At 30.9% G+C, this 26,485-nt stretch overlaps 1 protein-coding gene across 2 annotated transcripts in view; it reads left to right on the top strand.

Moving 5' to 3' along the window:
• rdgA (retinal degeneration A) overlaps positions 1 to 26,485 on the top strand; it is a 160,252-nt gene that overhangs the window by 22,807 nt on the left and 110,960 nt on the right. For both annotated transcript variants that reach the window (XM_085815936.1, XM_085815929.1), the window contains exons 4-5: positions 16,356 to 16,433; positions 22,422 to 22,478. In XM_085815936.1, the coding sequence (XP_085672062.1) occupies positions 16,356 to 16,433; positions 22,422 to 22,478 (135 nt within the window). The remainder of the gene's footprint in view (positions 1 to 16,355; positions 16,434 to 22,421; positions 22,479 to 26,485) is intronic.

Here is a 26,485-nt window from a genome sequence, read left to right as displayed (position 1 = left end):
GCAAAATTCTATAACGTCAGTACATGTTTTAAAGTGTTGCAAATAACGTTTATTAATTATACTAATTGTGTAAATGATTAGTATAATTGATAAATTACATTATTTAGGATGTATAAGATTAATGTTACTTAAGAAGTACACTTCTGTGTTTTTATGTAGCTTGTCTCCATATCATAACAAAAACAAATAATGCTTAATATGTATTATAAATTATTATCTTTTGTCTCATAGAATAGAATGGGAACATTGCAGAGTTATAAACACACACCAAGCAGAAAAATAGGCACACCAAGGAAAAGTTTTCTGATCGTAACGAAATTTCGTTTGCGAATATTTTCCATCCTACATGCAAATCTTTAAATTTTGGTGGATAAAGAATAAATAATTAGAGCTACATAGCATGTGCTAAGCAAACAGGTTCGCACACAAATCGCCATACTGAGAAAAGGCGTACTGGGTGCCAAAAAAGCAGAGTTGCCAAATCGAAGTATAGCTCGGCATTTGAGTGATATCGTCACTAGAAAAAGTTGTCAGGAATAGTTGAAGACTGTCAGAGTACAGCATCAGAAGGCCGCGGTTAATCTAAGGCAGAATATGAGGACTGTGAGAATGTCTGGGCGGCTTTCGCTGTACCTGAATTGTGATTACCAAAGTTCCTTCCTAACCGGAAAACCAGTAGCCATAAGAACCATTGACAAAGAAGTCAAAGCGTGATCTGTGTCCTCGACGGCTATTGTGTCAACCGTTTGTCACCTGCTGACACCGACAAATACGTTTACAGTGATACCTTGCTCGTTTGATTTCGAATCACACTGGCTGTAATAGAATTGCCTTCAAAGATGGACCCCACTTCAAAATATTGATGTTATTCTACACCTGGTTGTGTGACCCTCCTCTCCGATGACTTTCAAGTTTATATTTCAAGAGGATAATGCCCGGTCGCATATGGCAATCCTGATGATTTTTCAGTTACAATGCAAGATGTTTTCCTAAATTTTATAAATTTTACGAATGATTAGCTTCTGCGTCAGATATAATTCTGAAATTAGTCTCGATTATCTTTTTTTTTTTTAATTTCGCTCGTTTGCGAAATATATAATTGACGCCATTCCTTATGTTGGGAAAACTACAAACACTAAAGGTTTACGATTAGTTGAATACTTTGTAACAGAGCTAAGTCTATAACGTGGATATATATAGATCGTAATATAACCGGGATGACTGGATTACTTCTACTTCACTTGTCACTGAAACTTTAAAACCACTTTTTAAACTTATCATGGTTCAATGTTTACGAAAGAACAAACAAGTGCTGGACTTTAAACTGTTCTCTTATATTCATGTCAACTATGTGTATCGTTTTTGAGTTCGTTTTCAGGACAGAAATTCACAACTAACAACACCAAAATACTTTATTTTATTCCATTTTTAAAAAATGCATGAGTAGTTAATATCGTCTGTTTCCACGGCTATATTTCATCTCTCATGTTTACATTATTACGATTGCTTTTGAAGGGTCATGACGTCATCTGGCGGTAAACTATCGAAAGTGCTAACGTTCAGGAATCTGACTTATCATTGCCCTCAGTTTTATTTTCTAAGAAACATTGTTGACAATACCATGAGAACCCAATTTTTTGCGTACAGTGTAATCCTAATTTAAAGTTCTAGAAAAAGTAGAAAGTTACACAACAAAATTTCTATATAATCTTAACATTAAGATTAAGGCATTAAGATTTTTTTTGGAAGTAGAAAAAATGGAAAATGAACAACGCCTCCATCGGCCTATATATATATATATAGTATATATATAATTTATTTACTAAAGAAATATTGATTATATTACCTCCAAAGAATAATTTTAGTAGAATTATCTAAAAAGAGTGAATCCATAATCCATATATATATATATATATAGCGTAGAGGCATTAGGTTATTTCGAAGCAGGAGTGATGAAAAATGAGCAACGCCCTCACCGGGAACCGAACCGCGAACCTCTGGAACACTCAACCAGCGTGCCCAGCCCACTACACTACGGAGGCATGCTAAAAAGGCGGGAGAAATACCTTATAATAGTATATAGTACATATACACATTGGGTACTGCCAATTGCCAATTTATATATTATGTATCGGGAATCGAACCAGTGTGCTGATCGCTACACTACGGAGGCATGCTAAGAAGGCGGGACAAATATCTTGTAAAGTTTTTCCAATAAAGTTCTTTGTAGGTTTAGAAAAAAAATAAAAGTTCATATTGCCTGTTGCTTCCCGTTAATATCCGATTTACCTGGAAATCATTACTCTCTGAGTGTTTTTAGAATCATCTCAAGAAAACCTTAGAACTGCTTTACTTTCATTGCTTCTTTTTAGTCCTGATCGAACCTTTTTGTTTTCATATAATATTTTAGCTAATTCATTCACGTTTACATGTTTAGGCCATGAATCAATAAAATGTTCTCTAACAGAATTCGTAACATGTCTTTTCAATTCATCAGTTGTAATTAATTCTTTTTAAAGAATAAAATCATTTATTTTTAATCCTGCTAACCATTGGTTAAACTATTTGCGAGTTTCGAAAACCAAATCTGTTCTTGTACGTTTTGAATCACTAATATGATTAACAAATTTCTGGAAAAATGTTTCTGCGGTAACTTCAAACGTTTTAATAATAAATTCTTACCAAATGCGTAATCATTAGCTTGGTCGTCATGTTCGTTGGCGATCAGTTGTGTGATATCGAGAGGTAAAAGCTCTAATAAATGAAAAACAATCTTCTTCATTTAATCCCAACCGTTTGGCTTGACATTCAAATATTATTTTAAGAATAAAGATATGTCTCCACCCCTTTTTTTGCATATTTTGCATAAGACTTTTCAAATCGATACAGTTCTTGTTTTCCGGTGTGGTTATATTGCTTCCCGTTGACGTTTGGAACATTCATTTATTTTCGTTTAAAAGTTTTAGTTTTCGTAATTCAAAATTTCTTTTCTTCTCCCGATCTTCAACCTATAATTGTATTCGTTTTTTGCGTTCTGAATTTCTAATTGTGTTTGTTTTCTAATTTTTCATCTTCTTCTCTCTCAAGTCTTTCCTCGATAATCCTTTCAAAAACTTGTTTTACAAATAGTTCGTCACAATTTTTACTATTAGTGATAACGTTTTTAATCGTAATCACAAATGGCGTTTGGTGGGACCGTTTCCCCAATTTCTGTCGCAATTCAAAGATCGCTTTTTGCATCCTTTGCCAAGGAAAGACATTGCAGATGCTTTATGTACATTTAATCGTTTAATATTTATTGATACTTTTAATAGCTCATGACACAACGTGACAATACAATGATGAGTTTTTTAGGTTCATTTTTTCGCGGAAAATAAATTCTCCTAATCTCCTTTCTAAGATTACCAAGTTTGATAACATTTGGTCCAGTAGTTTTCCTTTTATGACTATTTCAAAGTGGAACTTTAATTATAACAACCCTGTACATTTAGTAGATTAAATAATTTTTTACATTGACAGAAATAGAAACCATAAAGTATTTTGTACATATCTGTGATTATTACAAAATATTAATGTGCATAGATTGCAGATAGCAGACAATTCATCTTTCCTGCCATCTTATTAAGATCAAAAGAAATCGGGTACTTATGACATCTACGATTTATATTGAACTTGCTACTTCTTTTGCATAGAAAAGTTATTTTTATAACGTCGTTGTCGTTTCCAATCGCTCTAATAAAGTAACACATCATTGGAATGATTCCAATTCTAACTCCTGTCAGCATCTTAAACAATGCAAGATCAAAGAAAACAATTTTGTGCACTCAGGTTCTTTGTCATACTACGCTTCGAACTGTTTGGGAATAAAGACTCACACTTCTTAATTTGTAGATTTGACGTCAATAAATTCAACTTCGCTCCTTAAAAATCTGGCATTAAAATATGTTTTTACTGAAAATTAAGGCAAATTTTTTAATGGGTACATGTATATATATAATATATACATTGTGATTTGAGATGTATGAATACTGCTTAATCACTTTAGTTTCCCACTTTAATTTTAAAAACTTAATTCAATGGTTTAGATGCTATTCTACTTCCTACCAGGGAAGTAAATTCTCGTAAATTCATTGCAAATCGGAAATATATTTAATACTTCTAAAAAATTAAAATTTAAAAATTTAAAAAGACTGAAAACTTATTATTTTATATTAGTCCCAAAAGGAGCGTTTTTTTTTTTCATCTACACATGCATACACGTTTCGAGAGCATTTGGGCTAAAAGTATTTAAAAACAGCCATATCTTTAAAATCCGATAGACAGTCTCGTGAGCTGGAGATAAAAATATATTATTCCGTACAGTGTGTTCCCATTGCCTCCTTTGAAATCGTTGAGTTTCTTAATCAAAAATTCTTTAAAGTTTAAAAAATATAAAATCGATAGAAAACAAATTCCTGATTCGGGCGTCCATGTTCCCATATTCGGCTGGAATATGAGAACATGGATGTTATTCAAAATTTCAATATACGTTATTCAAAATTTGATTGCTCTAGATATCATTGTTTTTCCACAAAGCGAGAAATATACATGCATTCATGCAGTTTCTTCATTGTTTAATTTCTTTAAATATAATACAGGGCGATAATATTTGTTGGCAACAATTTAAAAAGTGATATCGCCATTTATAGTGATTCGACACAAAATGCCGTTTCGAGACAAATTGCCGATCTGGACTAACATCCCCTTTGGACTGATTACCGTAATTTTGAATACCCAGCATAATTTATCAAATGCTGTAATTAGATCCTCTGAGCGAAAGTACGCAGTAAACTCTGGAAAATTTGTAGCTTTTTTCCCCCTTGGTCATTTATATTTAAAGAAGAAGTTGTTGGCAAGTTTGATTTATTATTTTTCCAATGAGTTACTTTTTTTCCTTAATTTGTGTTTTCAGTTAAATCGTATTAACATTTACAATAAGAAATGCTATGCTTACGCAATGGTCAACTTTCCACAAAACTGTGTTTTTAGTCTATCAATCTGCATTTTACGTCCAAATGTAATGATGATGATGGTGGTGGAAAAACATTTTTCCTCTCGTTTTTTTTTAAGTCCTTTGGACACCTTGATACTTCGTCTGCGAAGCGAAGTTTTTATTACTACGACATAAATAACTAAGAATAAATGTATATATTTGGTTGTCCGTTTTCACCGTACGATATTATTAAAAACATGCATTGGTAAAACCATTTAAAAATATTCAAAACAGAGTTTCACCACAATAAATTCAATGAAATACAAAACTACACAGCATTTTCCTTATCAAATTACTAAAATTAATCAAAGGGTAAAATCGGATCTGAGAAGCAATTTCTGAAAATCCGAATTTTTAACAATGTCATTTTAAAAAACTGCAGCAAAAACTTACATCTATATTTAAAAGCAAACGCGTTTAAAAAATTACATGAATTGCATGTATTTTTATTTTATTTGTTTATTTATTATTGTTATTATTATTATTATTATTATTGCTGCTCAGTATGGTTACAATTACCATGATGATTAAGTATGCAAAGAAGCGAGTTCAAAAATATGTCAGCTTGTGATACAAAGAGTTACTAATATAACTAAATGAGAAAGACTGGATCGATTTTAAGAATCGACGAGTGACTTAAATAAGCATTAATATTGTTGCGGACCGGCAAATTAAAAGAAATATATATTTATATATTATGTATCCTTCTCCTTTTCTATTTTGTTTAAATATTATTTTTTCCCTCCTTTCTTTTTTTTTTCCAGAGGACTGATGATTTTTTTACTTTCTATATTTTTGTTCTACAAAACATAAATCAAAGGAAATAGCAAGCACAGACAACTTTCAATTGGTAAAGTGTTTAACGGTTCTTTGTCAGTTATAGCCGTAGATTGGCGCCAACAAGCGTTATTTATTTCTCGGGGAGCAGACATATGGAAATCCAGAATAGGTAAATTAGACCTCTCATGTGGCAGACTGCGCATTTCAAGCTCCAGCTAGCGACTTTTTCTTTTTTGTGCGAGTTCTAATGTATGGATAGATTGTGTATGGATAGATTGCGGCCATATAACATCATTGTGAATAGTAGTAAAATTATTAAAAGTAGCTAGTGCTTGTTTGGGTCATTCGTAAAATATTTCAACCTCAAAATGGTTACTAAAAAACAACTAAAGTTGAGTCAGGGTGCCGTGCTTTTAATGATGAATGGACCTGGAAATATTTTTTATATTTGTAAAAGATAAACCAGTGTGTCTCATCTGCAATGAAGCTGTAGCAGTCTTCAAAGAATGTAACATTTCCCATCATTTCACATTTCGAGATTTCAGTTCCAGTCAAAGAGAATTGGATATTTTTACCATGCTTCTCAACGTAAATTGTGAAGCAGTGAGGTCAAATTTTCAGCTTGAATTAATTGAGTTGCAATCTAACAATCACCTCAAGCAGTTGTTTCTAAATATGCTAAAGTTTTACAAATCATTATCCAAAGTAAGTGTCCCAAATTTAATATCCCATGCCCAGAAAATCAGTGCTATGTTTGCTTCATCTTATATGGGTGAGCAATAGCTTTCAACTATGAACCTTAGAAAGAATTATTTCGGAAGCAGACTGACAGATGAGCATTTAGCCTCGTTCCTTAGGCTTAGAATCAGTACATCTCACTTCAAACCTCAATTAAGGAACTTTCAAAAATAAAATCGCGATTTTTTTCATCTCATTAACATGTTTAAATTGTAATACTTGTATATTGTTTTTAAAATTTTAGAAAAATTTATCTTGGCCCGCCAAACTTTTTCTTTCGATTTTTGGCCCCGACTGAAAACTTTTGCCCATCCTGCTGTATATATTGTAATATTTTGATAGGCACAGGAATGACAAAACTTGACGGTATAAATGCATCAGAGTGCGGGCATTGTTGTGGCTGAGTAAAAGGCGGCAAAATGACGACAAAGAAGGCTCTAGCTTTTAAGGTTCCACATCTTTATTCAATTCTCACCGAAGATCATTTTTCCTTTAGATAAAATTCTCAAAATTATGTATTCAATAGTGATTTAAACTAAATAAGATTATATTTAGACTTTCTACGTCATAACTTTTCTAACAAAGGGAAGACAGATGGGAAGAGCGGCAGCAAAGTCTGGTAGCAGCAGGAAGAGAAAAATGGCGCGAACTCTGTATTTATACTAGCGGTTATATAACATGTCATAATGTTCTCAAAAGTATTGGTCTAGGGCAAGATCCTAAAATTGCGGAAAGTTAATTATAGATTTCCTGTTCGCGCAGAGCAAAGCCATCGTATTTTTTATATTATACATCTCCCCCGTCAAAACGAGAGCTCGGGAGATTTCTTCTGAAAAGGCTCTTCTGTATCGCCTTTTTATCTTTGAAGAGGCGATGTGTAAGATAAAAAAATATGTGAATCAAAATTCTAATTTAAACTATAGGTAAAACGGTAATTCTCCCTCTCTGTACTAAAAATCATAATAACTTCTCTGGATTACGTCATTTCTAGACCATTCCATTTTGCATGGCTTGCGCAACGCTGATGACGTAATAATTGGGAACTGAAACTTTTAAGAAAAAACAAAACTTTCTTTTCGTGTGTTTTCACATTGGATAACTACGCACTTTAGATTTTGCATCTGTGCCGCTTAGACGCTGTTTCATTCAGCTGTGTTCCTATTGCAACAATATCAAAAAAGTTAATTTTCTCGAATAGGCACGACTAGAGTGCCAAGTGAACTGTGGCCACAAATATCAATTGCAAATAAAAATGGAATTAAAACTGCCTCGACTGCCAAGTTTTTTTAGATATTACGAAGTCAACATATTAGCATACCTTGAAAATTAAGATGAGCCCCTGCAACTTTTAAAAATTACACCCCTAAAATTACGATGGCTTGTAAATTTTTAACTACAAAGAAAACAAGTTTCTCGTCCTTGCAATAATATCTTACCGACGTATGAACACTTGCCCTTTTTGGCAATAACCTTTGCCTCTACTAAGTTAAAAAGGTCTATGATTGTGAAAATATTTTCCGAAAAGTGCTTCGGAAATAAAACTACATTAGATACATTAGGTGTCGATCCGTGCTTCTGCCACGATATTATTTAGTAACACTTGCTCTATTGGCAGCTCCAAATTTCTTACTATTATGCTATTTAATTGAAATTTTGAGGGATTTTCTTGATTCCGTAGTAACTGTATTCTCTTGCCCCCAGCACCCCTTTCTAGCTCAGCCAAACTCGCTTCAATTATCTTTTCTTTTGAGGAAGCTTGATCAAGCTTGTAAATGTCAATGAACATTTGATATTTGTTGTTTTAGAAAACATAGCATGCTTCCGAGATGAAGGCTTAGAGGGATGAATAATCTTTGAAACTGAAAAATCAATTTTTATGTTTTGGGTGAGTTGAGAAAAGAAAGCCTAAGTATATGAATCAAAATCTTGGGACAAATTGCAACATGTTATAACTTGCCCATCGTATGGTTTCAAGCACTTTTGTTTATTTATAAATAATATTGCGATTAGTAAAAAATTAAAGCACCATTCTGAATGGTATAGAAAAAACAAGCAGATAAAATTATTTTTAAAAAGCTGGATTAACTAACTTTAAATCAAATTTTACGAAATATTTTTCACATTAACTAGCTACGACGAAGCATTTGCACTCAACTCTCACTACCCGTTTCGGCGGGGAATTGATTGTATTTAAATAACAGGACCCATCACAAAAATTATGTTTAGTGAAAATTCTGAGAAACATTCCAGAAACCACTGCGTAACGTGCGCATTACTATTTACCACTGTTATAAATTATTACCCTGTTACCATAAAAATAGGATACTTCGTCTATTAAATTCCAAAAGTCATTCTTAGGTTCTGAACTACTTGCTTTTAAACTCTTGTTCATTTTGAAGGAGAAACATTTTGTGTTCCTCAGATAAAGAAAATATAAAATTTATATTTTCAGTTTGTAAGGATCTTAAGTTTTACTAACGTTTATTTTATTTTAAATCTTTACTATCACTTCTTATTTTCTACTTCCGGCCAGAATTATAAGCGTTAAGGTTTTTATGCAAAGTTTGTCTGGCGAACGCCAAGTATTTAAGTTGTGGTTTTTTGCCAAGCGAGAGAGAGGAAGCAGTGAGTCGAAGCAGGCCGCTTACCTTAGAAGTTACGCAGTTGCTTGTTGCCTTCCAGGCCAGAGGTTTTAATCCTCTTGATAAATTTTAAACGTATTGTAGTGTTCACAGTTCTCTGTACTACATACGCTTCCTGTTAATATAAGGCCAATCTTCCACGTTTATTATTATATTATTATAAGTTAAATTAGAGTTTAGTTTTATTTTTATACTTTTACGTTTTGACCCCAAGTAGCGGGTCGGTGTATTCCGAAGTACGGAAGTCATTGTAAATAGAGAAAAATAAAGGGTTTTGTATACCCTTCTTGTGTATCCTGTTTACTTCCCACAGTTTTGAACATAGCTTTAGTAAGCTCTCTGTTCCGAGTCAGGTCCTTGCATGTTCCCGAAGAAGGTTAGAAGGAACATTGAACCTGATAAGTTATCCTGCTCTTCCAATGAAGATACATGTGTCGTCTACACATTCAATCGAATCATTTGATTAAGTAAACATAGTCGCATCGATTTTCGAGTTTCCATAAATTTGTTTATTTTAGTATGTGCGTCTTAGGTCTCAGTAAAGGCGGTTACCCCAAAATGTCTTGGTAGTCCACCGGTTGATCTCTATCGACTTAATGCCCACCCCCGACTTAAGAACACTCCCAAATCAGGTGAAAACCAAGTGGTTGCATACCTATTTCAAAGCGACGGTCAACGGTCATAGCTATCCAATTATTTATTATACTTTTATGAAGGAGAATTTTCAAATAATTTATGAGATTCATATTGCCATCGGCCATGGAGGAAATTGTAATTGTAACTGCAGTCGAACATGGATGGAACTTTAATGCATAGTATCTTTGTGTATTATGTTTGTGTGTAGCTTTGTGTATGATGTAGCTTGGGATAAATCTTTGCGGATTTTGCAAAAGAAACAAAGTGTTTCAAGAAAAGGTCTTTTGCTTAAAGATATTGAATACAATGAATTACATTCGAGGTGTTACCTTAATGGAATGCAATTAAAGTGGATGGAGACATTAAGTATAGTCAATGAAATTTGTACAATCAAAAGTAATAAAACTAAAATGAGTCTAAGATGTTGTTTATAATCTATTGGATGAGTTCATTGCATGAACACATTGCATCTTGCAAAGTGACAATAGCCTAGAATTTGCTAATAAAGTTACTGAAGAAATTATGAAATTATAACTGTTAAATCCAAGAAATAGCCGATAACAATGCTTAGTTGAAATAGCAAACCAAGACATTCAAAAGATGTCATCCACTTGGCGTGAAACAAACATTACAATTAAGTGGTCATACAGAAAGATAGTGATTGACGTTATGAAAAATCGCTCTAGTTATGTACATCGCTCTGGAATAGATCGCGGCGCACACAAAGTTATATTTAGCTATAAAGCTTAAACAAATTTACAAAACTTACTTTCCAATTTATTTTTTGTCAAGAATTACAAGTGAAGAAGATCTTGCTCTTTTAAGAAACCAGTCTAATCATGATATTCAATTTCAGACACTAATCTTATCTGAGAATGAGGATATAGGTGCAATAAATGGTGAAAATATGGAATAAAATTGGGTGATTTGAGAGAAACCTTAGAGGTAATAACATTTTCAGGTTAGAATAAGAGAAATGCAAGTTTATAAATAAAAGTATTGGACAAATAGAAAGAGACAGCATTAATTCTGAAATAAAAGGTACTTATGATGAAAGGCAAAAAGCAAAATGTTTCGTTTATATTGAGATGAAAAATCAGGAGGAAATCGAGGAAGATTTTTCTTTTGCGCTAGATGAAATCTCAGAAAATATTTAAGAAGCTCGACGCTCTGCTAAACAGTCACTAAACAGGAAAGCGGAAAAGTGTTACGGCTTTCGAAATTAAAATTTCCAACTCAGGAAACTGTTCGGATAAGAATAGTGGGCAAGGCAGACAACAAGAATATTCTAGCTGTTTACAATTTCTAAGGACAATGAAAAGTTACAAAGGTATCAAACATAGCACTTTAAAACATCTCTGTACAAGGAAAGATTTTACTGTCTGCAAGGAAACTTTTTTTAGTCGCTAAGTCTATATCTTGAACTAAGCGTAAGATAATAAGCTCATGAGAATTCTAATTTAAGTGATTAAGAATTTCAGAATTACAATTATACAAACATGTCCTTTGTAACTCCAAAAGCCTCATAAGCTTTTACTGTCAAAATAAATAACTTATTAAAAATGCAATAATATTGTATTTGCAATATAATTTGTCGTATTTTTTGTCACCTTAAGGTATTTTTGTGTAATGTAGCTTGCTTCATGCGATAAGTAAGGAATATTTCATAAATGTCATGCCCACCACCGGCCGAGCGATAAAAACGCTGAACGCTGGTAGTTCGGTCCGAGGTTCGAATCCCGCGAGCGGGCTGGCTGTACGGGCGTTTTCGGGGTTTTCCCCATGTGTAACGTGCATACGAGCCAGTTTCCCTTAGAAAGTCCTCCACGAAGGCACCCCTTCCTTTAGGCAGATAGCCCTCGTGTGCTTTGCCATAATTGAATAATCCCAATCATAATTGTCCTTATTATTATAATAAAACACGTTTTTATAGTAACGAAATTTCATTGAAATAAAACTCTTAAGATATTAATTTCATGTAAATTCATATTGCATGATATTAAAATTACGTTAGAGGTTAAATTACGTTAGGGTTTCAATTTATTCTGCTCATCCAATCACATTTGACAAAATTTTATTCGCAGTTATTTATATTTACGTGTAAATTTAATAAAAAGTTCCTTTTTACACAAATAAGAGATATTAATCTACAAAAGGGAAATATTTATATTATTGTCGCTCACTAAATCTGATAAAGAAATTTCAATTTTTTTCTATAATAAGCAACGAAAAATGATGCAAATCATTAAGTTCCTTATAAAATACTTTCAGGAATCCTGGACGTAAAAGGCAATTTTTTTTTATGTTTAACTGAATTAAAAGTTGAAAAAATTTTTAATTAATATTTTACTTTCCAAGAAAATCAAAACGAAAATGTACATTAATTGAGAATTTTGCGATGTTATACATAGAACTGCTTGATGATTGGAGGTATACACCTAAAAACATTTATGGAAATGTCTGATGTTATTTTTTTTTAACATCCTGTAAGGTAAAAAACTAAAAAATGAATTATTTTCCCTCTTTCATTAGGAAAGGAATGACCAGGCATATGAATTATTTTTATAAGGAATTAATATTTCATATAGGGATGAGTTATTTTTTATTTCATATTCCCTAGTATTCATTCTTTCTCTTCATTATGAATGAGGCTAATAGAACTCAATTTAACAAATATAAAACTGTAAAACGTTATGAATCAATAAGGAACAAAAAGTATTCAAAAAAGTTGATATATCAATATGAGACTTGGCCCATCCATGAAAAATATAAAGGATTACATAAATGTTTTTACAAAAAATGAGGTTTGCTTTAAAGTGTAACGTTTTTCAATGTATGTTGTATCTTTAAAGTACGTTTAATACCTTTTAAAATCTTCGTGTAAATAAACAATAAAACAAACGGTTAAAGACCCATTTTTGTGTACCTCAAGCTTGCAGTTTTGGAACAACTTCTGAAATTTGTGACGTATGCTTTAATGCAGTCCACGTAAGAGTAAACATTAAGCAAAAACATCAGGGACATTTTTTTTTTTTCCTTCTGAGATTTTATATGTCAAAGGTGCTGCTCACTTTACTCAATCCATTAAAATCTTGCTTCTGTCTGACTGAAAATTATTATTTGAAGTGATAAAACTCATTAGATTAACACGCTGGATTAAAACCAAAGCTGACACTGGGAAATAAAAAGTTTTTTTTTCTTTAATGCATCAGATATCGTTTCATACTACTCCGATTAAGGCTGATTAAATATAATGCAATTTTTACAGAACCGTGAAAAGTCTAAAAATTCTTAAATTTGTGATTATTCAAAACAATATAGCATAGTGCTAGCTACTTCTCTCAGAAAGACGTCCTCAAAGGCATATATCTCATTAATCAAATATTCCTTATATTCTTTGCTGTAATTGACTACACAAAAGAATTAAATAATAATATAAATATAACATACAATAGAAATAGAATAAAAAATACTTATGACCATATGGGGAAAAACATGTAAATTTCAAAATTTAAAAATTCGGGTTTTGTGATAAATTGATTCCATGTCTGATGTAATATTAATGTAGTGTATTTTTTCACACAGATTACAACTAAGCAATTTTTTCCCACGCTGTTAATACTAAATGCTAGAAATATGAAATATAAACATAACACATGCAAACATAGCTATTTCATATCAGTTAACAATGAATAGTATTATTAAAAAACACAATTTTTAATAGTTTGGAAGCATATTCATACCCGTATTCGAGAAGTTTAGGGTTGGAGTCTCGACGAGGGCACTGAATATTTTTCACGTCTCCTGCTTCAAAAAAAAATCTGATGTGTACACCACATGACTTCCTTGTACGGAATATTAAATTATACGCATTTTTTCTTGCATTTTATTTAAACTTATTACATTGAATTAAACCTACTTCGCCGACAGCGCATAAAGCACAATAGAATAAATGCTTTCTTTAAAATTCACTTTGTTTACCATAGCGACACTCTGGCGCTAGGTTTAATTAACATTATTATATTTCATTCATATTATAACTCAGAATGCACAAAATGTATATCATTTAAAGAATTATCTAATCGTTGCCACATGTTGTATTCAAACACTATAATAAAGCTAGAACTATGTATAAAAGAAAGTAAGCAAACAAAACGAAAAAAAAAGAAACAGTTTTTCACAGACGATTGAGTATTTCTCATTTAATTAATTCAGTTCTCACTTCGCGAGAAGGCAAAAATACATAAAAACTCAAAATATCTATATTAAAAGTTACGAAATAAATCTCAAACGCTTATTTCCTCGAAAAAATTCCAGAAAGAATTAAGCATGATTTAATTGGCAATAATAAATGAATGCATTATCTTTGTTGTTGCGAAGCTAAGTTTCTCTACATTGGCAACAAATCCACTAGTCTCCTGTTTCAAATGTAAACATCAATGGCCGCCATTAAAAACAGGCTTAGCGGCAATTAAACAACTTTAAAATTGCTGATAATTCTAAAAATATTGCACACAGATTTACTAAAGGCATAAAATCCTTAACCGGAAGATAAAAACAACATAATTCAATCATTTTTAAAGCAAAAAATGTACAATTTACAAACATATAAGAGTAAAGAAACTGAGATCACTGAGCCGGGTAATAGAGTGGATATATATATAAATATATTTATATACGTTTGGTGCGGCCGATTGCAATCAAAATACGAGGTGCACATCTACATGCTATCGCAGTCCTATATACAAAATTTCAACCTTCTGAGTCTACTCGTTTTTGAGTTATGCGAGATACGTACGTACGCACGCACGTACGTACGTACATACGTTCGTACAGACGCCACGAAAAATTCTCTTCAGAATTAATTTTAAAGCAGTTTTATAATTTTTTTGAAGGAAAAGAGTATTTTATTCTGTCCTTAAGTACAGATATCACGCAAAACATCGTTAAATTGCATTCGATAGCGGTCAAAATGGATATTTTCGTTGAAATATGCTACTTGAAACTTTTCGCGATTACAATACTTCCTTTTTACTTCGTACAATGAAGTAAAAAAAAAAAAAAAAATCTAATGACTCTGAAACACAGCACACACTTCCTTCTCCCAGAAAAAATTATTTTGAACAGTTTTCTTTTCTTTTTTTCCCTGTGTATGTGTAACTATATATCATTCCAAATACTTTTTAACATAAACTTGTTGATGTTCGCCCACCAATGGCCGAGCGAATACGATTGACTAGTACTTCGACTTATGTTTAAATTCCGACGAATGGGCTGACTGCACGGTCGTTTTCATAACTATGTGTAAAATCAGTCCGAGCGAGTTTCCCTCAGAAAGTCCTCTTCGATGGCATCCCTTGTTTTAAACAGAAAGCTCTATTGTGCTTCAAGCTAATTAAATACAAATACTAACTTCATTGGATGTTCATTACAACCTTATGAATGCAACGAACTTTAAAAATTTTCAAGAGCTCGTACAAAATAGAAGCGAAATCTAAAGTATGCAATTTTAAATTTATTTGCATTTATAAAAGCTAAACTTCTTCAATCATTTTAACTTTATTATGTATATTTGCACTTTCGAGCTTGAAGTTAAAAATATATTATTATTCAATAATTTATATTTATGTAAATATTGGAAAATTTGCTCAAAATTCATACCGAGACTTTAGCAAAAGGTGATTTCTTCTTCTTGAAAAGCATTTACTTTCTTTGATTTTTTTATAATGTATATTTGCTTTGTACAGCATTTATTTACTATTTGCGTTCATAAATTCAAATGGCATTCAAAACTTGCAAGCATTTTTAGTTTATCAAGTTCTGATTTATAAGTATAAAAGATTTTCCACGAATAATGGGAAAAACATTGTACTCTGGAAAATTGCTTTATCATGTAGGTTTAATTATTTTAACGTTATTTTTTGGCGAAGATGACTTTAAGCATTATTGAATGTTCATCACTCTGTGTGTGTACTAATATCCTTAAGTCAGTGAAAAAGTTGCTAATGAGAAATCAATAAAATAATCTTTGGACAAAAATATTTTGAGCGTAAAATAAGCGAAGAACTAAACGAACTATCATTTTAATCGGTTTTTAATGAAACCAACTATTATAGCACTTGAACTATTCAATGTAAGTTGTAATCAGTTCCGTCGCTTTTGAAAAGAGAATAAAAACATCAAGGCTGTTAAAATTTTTTTATAAGTCTGTAGAATTACTTTCATAAATTCTAATAAAAAGTGCTATTATCGAGAACAAAATTGTATACCTAATGGGTTGCAATATTAGTTACATGATAAGAAGATAATTTTGTATAATACTAGTATAAAAGAATTAATCTTTGTGATCAGAATTCTATATATATATTGTATATAGACAAGAAATTAAATATCAGGAATTATAGAATTAACATATTTGTCAAAAATCCTAACTCTTTTTCCTTTTTTCACACTCTGTTTTAAATAATATACTGTTTGATATGATCATCAAATATAAATAAAGATGTATTATTATTTTCTTTTTACAGGATAGAGGACGTAGGTTAAAATGCGCATCTTGTAAGATCATAGTGCATGCAGAATGCCGAAAGATTTTGATAGATAAGGTAAATATATAAAAGTTTGAAATAGTAATAAATATCAATATTACACAGAGTTTCAATGAGTGGAATTGCGCAATTTTTAAATACGTCATATTTGCACCCCCTTCTTTATTGGCTAAAAATATGGAGATGGGCCATTTGTATAAAAATTATTTGTCTACTACAGTATTTTTTTATTTCAGTTTAAAATTTTGTTTTCGTCTACATTCCTATGTTCATTCATAATCATTTTCCTTGTTATTTGTTAAGTGCTTGCAAAAGTTTGTCGTATTTTTAAATATATTTGTTTAATTAACATTAAGAAATATGATGTGTAGACCGCATGACTTCCTTGCACGGAATATTAAATTATACTCATTTTTTCTTGCATTTCATTTAAAGGTATTGGACTGAATTAAATCTACTTCGCCGATAGCGCATAAACCAAAATAGAATAAATGCAGTCTTTAAAATTCACTATATTTGTTTACCACAGCGACACTCTGGCGCTAGCTTCCCTTAATAGCGTTACATTTCGTTCATATTTTAAATCAGAATGCATATAAATTTATATCAGTTGAAGAATTGTCTAACAGTTGCCACATGTGCTATTCAAATACTATAATAAAGCTAAAACGATGTATAAAAGAAATTAAGCAAACAAAAAAGAAACAGTTTTTTACTGACGATCCAATATTTCTCATTCAATTAATCCAGTTCTCGCTTCCCGACAAGGCAAAAATACATAAAAACTCAAAATATCTATATTTAAAATTACGAAGTAAATCTTAAAAACTTATTTCCTCAAATAAATTTCAGAATGGATAAACATGATTTAATTCGCAATAATAAAAGAAGGCGTTATCTTTGTTGTTGCGAAGCTTAGTTTCTCTAGATTGGCAACAAATCCGCTATTTTGTCAAGTTTGAAATGTAAACAAACATGTCCGCCATCGCAAAATTCATTAGGCTTAGCTGCACTTAAACAACTTTTAAATTGTTGATAACTCCAAAAATATAGCATGCAGATTTACTGAAGGCATACAAACCTAAAGCAAAAAATGAACAACTTACAAACATTTAAGAGTAAAGAAACTGAGATCACTGAGCCGGTTAGCAAAGTGGATATATATATATATACACACACATATATTTATATGTTTGGTGAGGTCGATTGCAACCAAAATACGAGATGCACATCTACATGTTATAACACCTTGATTTATGCGAGATACATACATACGTACGTACAAACACCACGAAAAATTCTCTTCAGAATTAATTTTCAATCAATTTTATAATTTTTTTTTTTGGGGGGGGGAGAAGTCTTTTATTCTGCCCTTACGTACAGATGTCACGCAAAAACATCGTTAAATTGCATTCGATAGCGGTCAAAATGGATATTTTCGTTGAAATATGATGCCTGAAAATTTTCGCGTTTACAATACTTCTTTTTTACTTCGTACAAAGAAGTAAAATACTATGCATTTTCATTTTGTAAATCCTCCATCTTTGAGCTACATCTTTTTTATCATGAAATTCTTACGATTCACTGCTCTTAAATTCTTCAAGTCTTTCTAAATGTATTTTGGCTTTAATATTAATTTCATTCCTTCTGAACCTTTTAAACTATTTTCATCGCTGGATATTAAATTTCGTTTGTAGGTTTCACAGCTACAGTTAACTGTTTTAACTGTTTTGTTTCTTAAGAAGATTGTCTTAGGTTAAAACAAAAATGCAAAGAATGGGGTAGTCCTACTTTATTTATAATATAAGAGAAGTTTGCCTGTAATATAAAAGAAATAAATTTCAGAAAATATTGAGTTTGGGAAAAAATACATTTTTACGTTTATAAATCTCTCTTTTTTTTTTTTTTTTTTAAAGTAAAAAGAAATGTTAGGCAGGTAACTCTCATGTGCTTTGCTTTATCAAAGAACGAACCATCTGCTTCCAACTCCCGAAAATAATTGGAGTTTGAAAATTTCATATTATGATATAACACTTTTAAAAAAATACTACGCAAGATTCAAAAGTTAAAAGAATTTTTTAAATATAATTTGTAAATGTTGTAAAATTAAAAAGAAATTGAAATCTGATCTTGATACACATATTTTTTTTCTAACCCTTGTAATAATGTCAAGGAATTATTACAGATTTACTAATTTAAGAATTTGTCTCTTAAATATTGCAGAATAATAGTGCCTAAAATCCTATATTTAAAACGTGCAGTTCAATAGAGCTGAGCAAAATGACAGAAGAAAAAATTGCCGCGCTGTAATTTCATGATAACGTGGACACTTGTGTAACTAATCAATTAAGAAAAAAATTAATTATTCAAAAAGTAGCTCTATATTTATTTCATTATATGGCTTGCAACAAATATTTGACTTGAGAAATAGTACGTTTTATTTTGAAGCGATGAAATCCTTTACAGAAAACGATAAATACATCTTTAAAATGTTTCATATAACTAAACAAAAGGACAACTTACTGTAACTTTTATCTGCCATTTAACGAACTTTCGCAAGCACTTAATAAATCTCGTTCATAGTTTTGGAATACTATTTCCTGTTAATAGTAAAGGAAGTTCTATCTTATTTCAGCTATTAATGATTACGTTCATATGCTTCCATTTTAGGACATGGACATAAATGTTTTCATCAATTTCTTCCACATTCATAATGATACACTGTCTAGATCAGTGGTTCTCCGTTTTTTTCTTTCTTTTTTTTTTTTTTTTTTTTCACTATGCTTCCTGTTCACCATTGCTAGATGATCATTGCCCCCTTCCTCCAAATCCTTAAATATGCATAAACATTTATTTAAATTTACGCTTTTGTAATGCGTTTTATATATTAAACAAAAAAGTGCAGAAAATGTTGATGAATGCCAAAACTTGAATAAAAGTAATTTTTATATTCATAAACTAAAACTAAATGTTTAGTAGGTAAATTAAAGACTGACCGCGTTTCTCCACTGAAACTATGAAATCCCCCTTTGCGGGGAAATTATCTTCTGGTTGAGAGCCCCTGGTTTAGAGAAATATGTAATATATATTTTCTCTCTCTCTTTCGGCGAGGTTCGAATCCCGCAACCGGGCTGGCTGCATGGGTGTTTTCGTGGTTTACTCCATGTGCAACGTGTATACGAGCCAGCTCCCCTTAGAAAGTCCTCCACGAAGGCATCCCTCCCCTTAGGCAGATGTCCCTTGAGGCTTTGCTGTAATTGAATAATCTAACCTACAACCTCTTTCTCTTTTATTAATTCTGGATGTTTTCAATCGTCTGTTTCCTCAATGACTTTAAGTAATCATATGTGTGTGCTTTTTACTACTTCGAAATACAGTGACTCATATTTGTTTCTAATCAGTGTTTTTCAGTTTTCTTCTCAAATATCAATTAATAAATAATAACAAATTTACTTTATTTTTTTCAACATATATTAATGATCATCTAGTTTTAAACATGCTTGTTTTGAAAGAAACTATTCGAAATATTTTGGTAAAAAAAATATTCAAAAGTTTCTGAAAGTGGACTCGCATAAGTATTTGGACACTTGAAGTAAACAGTATATATTTATGAAAATAACGGGACGCTCAATATTTTGTTGGATATCCTTTAACTAAAGTGATACTTTTCATGCGCTTTGGCATGGATTCAGTTAATTCTTGTGTAAGAATGTTCCATATGTTTCATTCCTATGTAAGAATTGCTTTCCGTAGAATTTTCGAAAAAATAACTTTTTTTTTTCCTTTTCTCTATTTTTCTCCTTGCATGCTTGACTTGGTTTTAGTAATTTCAGAACATTTGTATAATAACCACAAGCGAATGTTTAGAGCTGTAAGATTAGAATCTCTAGCATGATAAACCTTGAATATATTTTGCATTCAAAGTTTTCTTGAAGATGCTTTCAATCAAAACATTTATATATCCATAATCATCAATATTTTTTTAACCAAACACTAAATTTCTTATTTAAAGGCAGCGAAATATCCCTGAACAATTATTACTGTACCGCCGTGCGTTAAAGTAGGCAAGAGGTTTCTCGAATTCAATTCTTCATTTGGCTTTTGTCTTATATTAATTCGTCTCTCTGACCCAAATATATTAAAGTTTGACTTTTCTACAAATACAGTATTGTTCCACAGATTTTTGGAATAACCGGTAATTCCTTTTCTTGTTGTCAAAGAATTTTCTTCTTAGTGAACACTTACTATACCCACATGCCCTAAATGAATCTTCTAAAGGCTTTATAGTTAACTTTTATTGCAAACTGCTTTTCTAAATCTGCTGAACATTTTTCAGTACTAATTTTCCGCTCTTGTTTGATTTTTCATAGAATAAATCAGCGATTCCTTGGTGTTAGCTAAGAATGTAGTGAAGACTTCAATGCATTTTCAACGTTTCACGCAATTTCAGTCATTTTATAACATTGAAAATAATTAAACGCTTTACATTTTTGTATACTCCGAATACTTTTATCATGTTTAAAAACGATGAATTAATAAATTTCTAACAGAATTAGTTGTTAAATTGTATTTTGCCATGTTCATTTCAGATAGGGAAATATTAATATATTTTGCTAAACAAGTAATAATTTTCAAATTCAGACGATAATTCTTGGGATGTATTTTCGTTTAAAATAAAAAATTGTAACACGAAGCAATATCTACCAAAATATCTCAACAAAAATTTGGGGTATCCGAATTATTATGTGAATTACTGATTGACACAGTTTGAACAAATTATTTTATTGCAAGGAATATTTTGATGATATTTATTTTATAATGATCAAGGCTTAGAGTCTGTGTATCAATATTTAGCATAAGATTTATGCAAAGGAATTTCAAAAATACAAGTATTCGAAAACAAATGTGAGCCCCTGTATATTCTGTCCATGTCTGTATATTATTAAATACATACACTAAAAATATTTTACTTGACATTCCATTATTTTTTAAGAAATACACTTAGGAAAACAACCGCTTTAACTCTTAAAACCCAGTATCAGTACATAATCACTGAATTTTTAAAATGGAAATATTTTTAAAATTTGTAAAATTCTGAAAACATTTAATAAATACGACAACATCAATAACATATACAGCACCAAAAATATTATTTTTAGGGGAGAAATTGAAACTGAAAAATGATTTTGGACATTTTTAAATAGTCGGATCTTATTTTAATCATTATTAATATTTCTTTTCTTTCTGTAAAAGTATTAACTCATAAAATGAAATACTTTGGCTAACAAACAAACAAAAATACAGATGTTTTTCTGCGATTACCAAATTTACGAAGTTCAAAAATAAATTTATTAGTAAATAGAATCATAACATCTTTTACTTTAATATGCATGGACATAAAGTAAGACTCAAACCAATTTTACATTACTTTGCATACACGTTCCTTATTGAAAGACTTAAATAAAGCGTTTTTTTGCTGTTACTGTAGTTGTTATAATGTGCACTAGATGTCGCCACACACTTTAATGATAGGTTTTTCTCTCTAAAAGTTGGTGTTTAAATCGATTTACCGGTTTTTTGTTAGATCTGTTTGAATGCTTTTAAAATAATCATTCCGCATACACACTTGTGGAACAAATAAATATTAAAAAAATTAAATTAAATAGGTAAACGAATAAATAAAAGTTTTAAATTGCCCACTATTTGTTCCGAAGAAAAACTGTTTGGATACCTAACAATAGCTGTGTGTGTTTTTAGCTGTGATTAAAATATTTGTTGCAAAATAAATTGACAACATAAACATAACTAACTAACTACCTGCAAAACAATGTAAGAACGTGAATGTATATGATATTAGATATAAATGCTCAACAGTGTGGAATAAAGTACTGTCTTTGAGAAATATGACTTAACTATTAACTATTAATATGCCTAACAATTATACGTACATTTATAGTTATTATACTATCGGTTACATCATTAAGACTATCATGCATCATTTTATAAAACAATTAACTTTTTATTCTTTTTTTTTTTTATTGAAAGATGAAAGTTCTTTGCCGATCAACATTCCAAGACGCAGAAAATGGTTCTTACAGAGAGGTGAGTATTAATCAGTAAAGAATTATTGAGGTAAATAATACAATTATAACGAGTTGATTGCGTAAAAGAAATAGCTTTTCCGTATAGAGAACATACAATCAATCTAAAGAATAGTGTATAAAATTCACAACAATAAAACATTTGATTGATTATTCTTGAACAACAGCTGGTTAAAATTCCCGGCTGTTTAAGCTTTTATATTTTCAATAAATGTGATTTATATGAATTTTTTCTATTTTATGTCAATATTCATAAAATTAATGTCCTCACAGATGTTAGTTATCAACACCGATAAGTTAATGCTATCAAAAGCCAAGCTATTCTGCACTGTCCCCCATTTCTTGAAATCGATCTTTTATCCATCTGTCTGATTTCATGAATCTCGATTTCCTTTCTTCGCAGTGGGTTAGCTGATCGATTAAGCCTCCGAAGCCGTAAAGTTTCTAAAAAGAAATTGGCTTGGTGGTGAAGAGAAACTGATTTAACTCTTTCATACATTCCTTTTTGTTCGTGTGTCATGGCAACAAGACAGGAAGGAGTGTTTGAAGACGCGGACGTTAATTAAAATTTATAAATCCAAAATACTTTTCGCTTGAAGAGTAATGTAAGAAAGTAATGCATCCCTGATTATTAATATACGGTAAAAATTTAGAATAAAATCTGTATTTAATAAGTAAGACATATTTTATTTAAATTAAGTAACACACAAATTAAATTAACAATCTTCACAGACATTTTAAATTAGAATGTTGTAAAAGGGAACTTACTACTCAGTCATAAATACCTTCAGTCTTATATACTATAAGGCATTACTTCCCAAGACGGAAGGTAAAATGGCTGAGAGAAAAAAAAAAAAAAAAAAACTGACTGACTGACTGAAAAAAAACTGACTCAGACGTAGGACAGTTAGCTACAAGGGCATAGCGTGAATCATCTGTCGTCAATATTAAATTTGGCGCACGTTCGATTTCTGCTTCTTAGTTTCACTAAGAAAACGAAACAGTGATTTATTCTAACAGAATTTCTAGTCTAATTCTAGATTTAAAATTAGATATAGCGAAACCAGGTTTCTTTATGAACAAAAGAAAACCAACATTTATTTTAAAACAATGGCTCTCGCTTATATTTAAATTGCTGAAAAAAGAAATTTTACCATATACTAAATTCTGAAAAACGAGATCTAACAAAACAAAATCTTACAATAAAATTAACAATCTTCACAAACATTTTAAATTAGAATGTTATAAAAGGGTTACAACATTCTAATTTATTACTAATTTTACATTGTAAAGTTTACTTCTAATTTTACATTGTAAAATGTTGTAAAAGTTTTAAAAATGAATCTTACAACACTAAGAAAAGAATAGAAGATAACAACGTTCATAACAAACGATACACTAATAAAAGAATAAAAGATAACAACGTTCTCAACAACCGATACACTAATAAATTAATCTCTAATTATAAATTATGGTAAAAAATTAGCTATGTATTAGCATTTTGTAGAAAAATTGCCATTATATATTATTCTGTGCTTTTTTTTTTTTTTTCAATACCATTTAAAATACCGCTTTTCGATAGCTGACTTTTGTTTCGCTTATTTGAAGGTTATTGTCTGGTTCAAACCAAATTTATTGCTGCAGATTTGGTCGAAATATTTTTCTAGCATAAAAAAACCGTATTAGCATTACAATTTGTCTCCTATGGCAAGACATTGTCCCATTTGATTTGTTGCGTTAGCAGATTTCCAAGTATATTGATTTCGTATTAAATAAGCTTTTTGTAAATGCTTAATAACATACTGCGTGTACTGACAATATTTCCATCACCATTTCTGAGTTAAATAAGCGCAGCATTTTTTCGTGTTTTATATCAAAATATTTCTCCGAATGCAGAATCTGAAAATTTTAGATTAAATCATTCTCATCTCCTGGAACAAATTCTATGGTTACACTGAGTAAAATTTACGATGTACGTATCAGAGAAAATCACATATTGTAGCTCCCCTCTGAAATAGCTTTTTACCATTTTCATTGTTGTCTGAAAATAAGTGCTCTAAATTTCCCGAATACGATTTCAACAGACATTTGACTGTCATTCTTTATTTTCTATTGAACTTTCTTCCCTGTGGTTTTGAAGGTTGTGTTTATTATACTATACGTTGACCTGGATAAAGCTTGATTTGTATTCTGCATGCCTGGACAGCATAAGATAATATTAGATTTCTAGATCTGAGAAGAATTTTATGTGTACAAATTTGCTGAATAAAACAGTCTACGTTAACAAAGGTCTAGATGATTTTCATCAATTTGTTTACATTGAATAAAAATATGAAAAGAAAGCTTTTATCAAGAAGTTTTTATTTTACAACTAAGAACAAACATTTTAAAGTGTACCGAAAGTTAATAAATACTTCACTTCTTTATAAATGGTAAAGAATAAAAAAAGTAGGTCTTCATTTAACGGCTAACAGCGGGGAAGGCGGATAAGCCAATATCCGAATGTGTTACTATAATACATATACTACAAAACAGAGAAATTTCGGCGATAACTATTGGCATTTATAGTACATTAATTTTATTTTTAGTATTTAATCCTAAGATTGAATATATTATGTCGAAGTTTCATTGCTTTAAGGAATACAAAAATGATACTACTTTTTTCTGCTTGTGTGTTGTCACTGTTTAAAGGACGATATAAAACGGGTATATATTAATCACGATAAAAATTCATATTCATTGTCTCTTACATATTCACAGATATTATTTATCAGCATAAAATGACATTAGGCGTTTAATTCCAGTGTTCTTTAACAACAGGGATAACACTAAAAAAGGCAATAAAAGTTGAATAAAATATCACTATTATTTATGGCTCCAAAAATTCTTATGTGCTTATAGAAAATTATATGTATATCCATACACATAAGACATTCTTTGCCTATAGCATATGTAAGAAATCATGGCCCTTTAGTTCAATACTTTTGCCTATAAAATTATAATGATAATATAGATTAAAATGATACATGTGGGTAATACTAAGAATAGTGCACAGGATGTTTAATCTAAAAATGAACTCTTTACAAGAATAAGTGTACATATTTGTAACACATCCCTTGCTTGTAGCATATGTAGGAAATTATGTCTCTTCAGTGCAACGCTTTTGCGTATGCATTTTCCTTTGCTCCTAGTAACATGATGAGACTTTTGTTTTGTATTTTGTTTGCATTCTGGGTAGCATTCTGTACTGTTATGAGACTTTTTTTATATTCTGGGTAACAGCACTGACGCTCATTTTCACTTTCCCCAAAATGTATGCAGTTTTTATGAAAAAAATGTTTTTTAAGTACCCCCACATAATACTAAAATTAGATTGTACGAATAGAAGATCTTGGTAGTCATAATTCTTAGATATGAATCTATCACCAAAGAACTCCTTCAGCATTATCGTGATTGAATTTCCTGTACGACATTTCACACCATTCTTGATGCATCAAAACATAATGTTCATTCTTCTACAGTAAGGAAATATACTGCCAGACACTATTTTGAAGGTCTCACCGTCCATTCCCGATTCAACTTTACACACCACACCTGATAATAATATTAACAAGATGGAAAGTAGACTAAGGACAAACAGATGCAGGTTTTCAAAGGGTAGTATTTCGTAATTTTGGCTATAGATCTGTCTAGTTCCATAAAATACCCCTCATATGTAATCATACCTTGACACCACAAAAGAAGTTTAAACCGCATTCAAGCACCCAACATACAATACGACAGGTTTCAACTTCAGCTATTTATAAGAGATTCATCAAATTATTTTCTGCTTCCGAAGAATCAATGAAACAACACAATTTGCATACAGTTATACACATTTAAATTTGAGGTTCATTTTTAAATGAAATGCCAACAGATTAATTGAATTTTAAAGCATGTTTGTTTTTGAAAAGGCAAAAAACGTAAAGCTCTTTGGCAGTTCCACACTGACAAATTACTCCCCGTTTT

Source organism: Stegodyphus dumicola, chromosome 1 (genome assembly GCF_044657685.1).
Source record: "Stegodyphus dumicola isolate Sdum_Otavi_A_Nest chromosome 1, ASM4465768v1".
NCBI classification, from domain to species: domain Eukaryota; kingdom Metazoa; phylum Arthropoda; class Arachnida; order Araneae; family Eresidae; genus Stegodyphus; species Stegodyphus dumicola.
The sequence above is the reverse complement of the archived record's forward strand: the minus strand, read 5'-3'. Positions and strand labels throughout refer to the sequence as shown.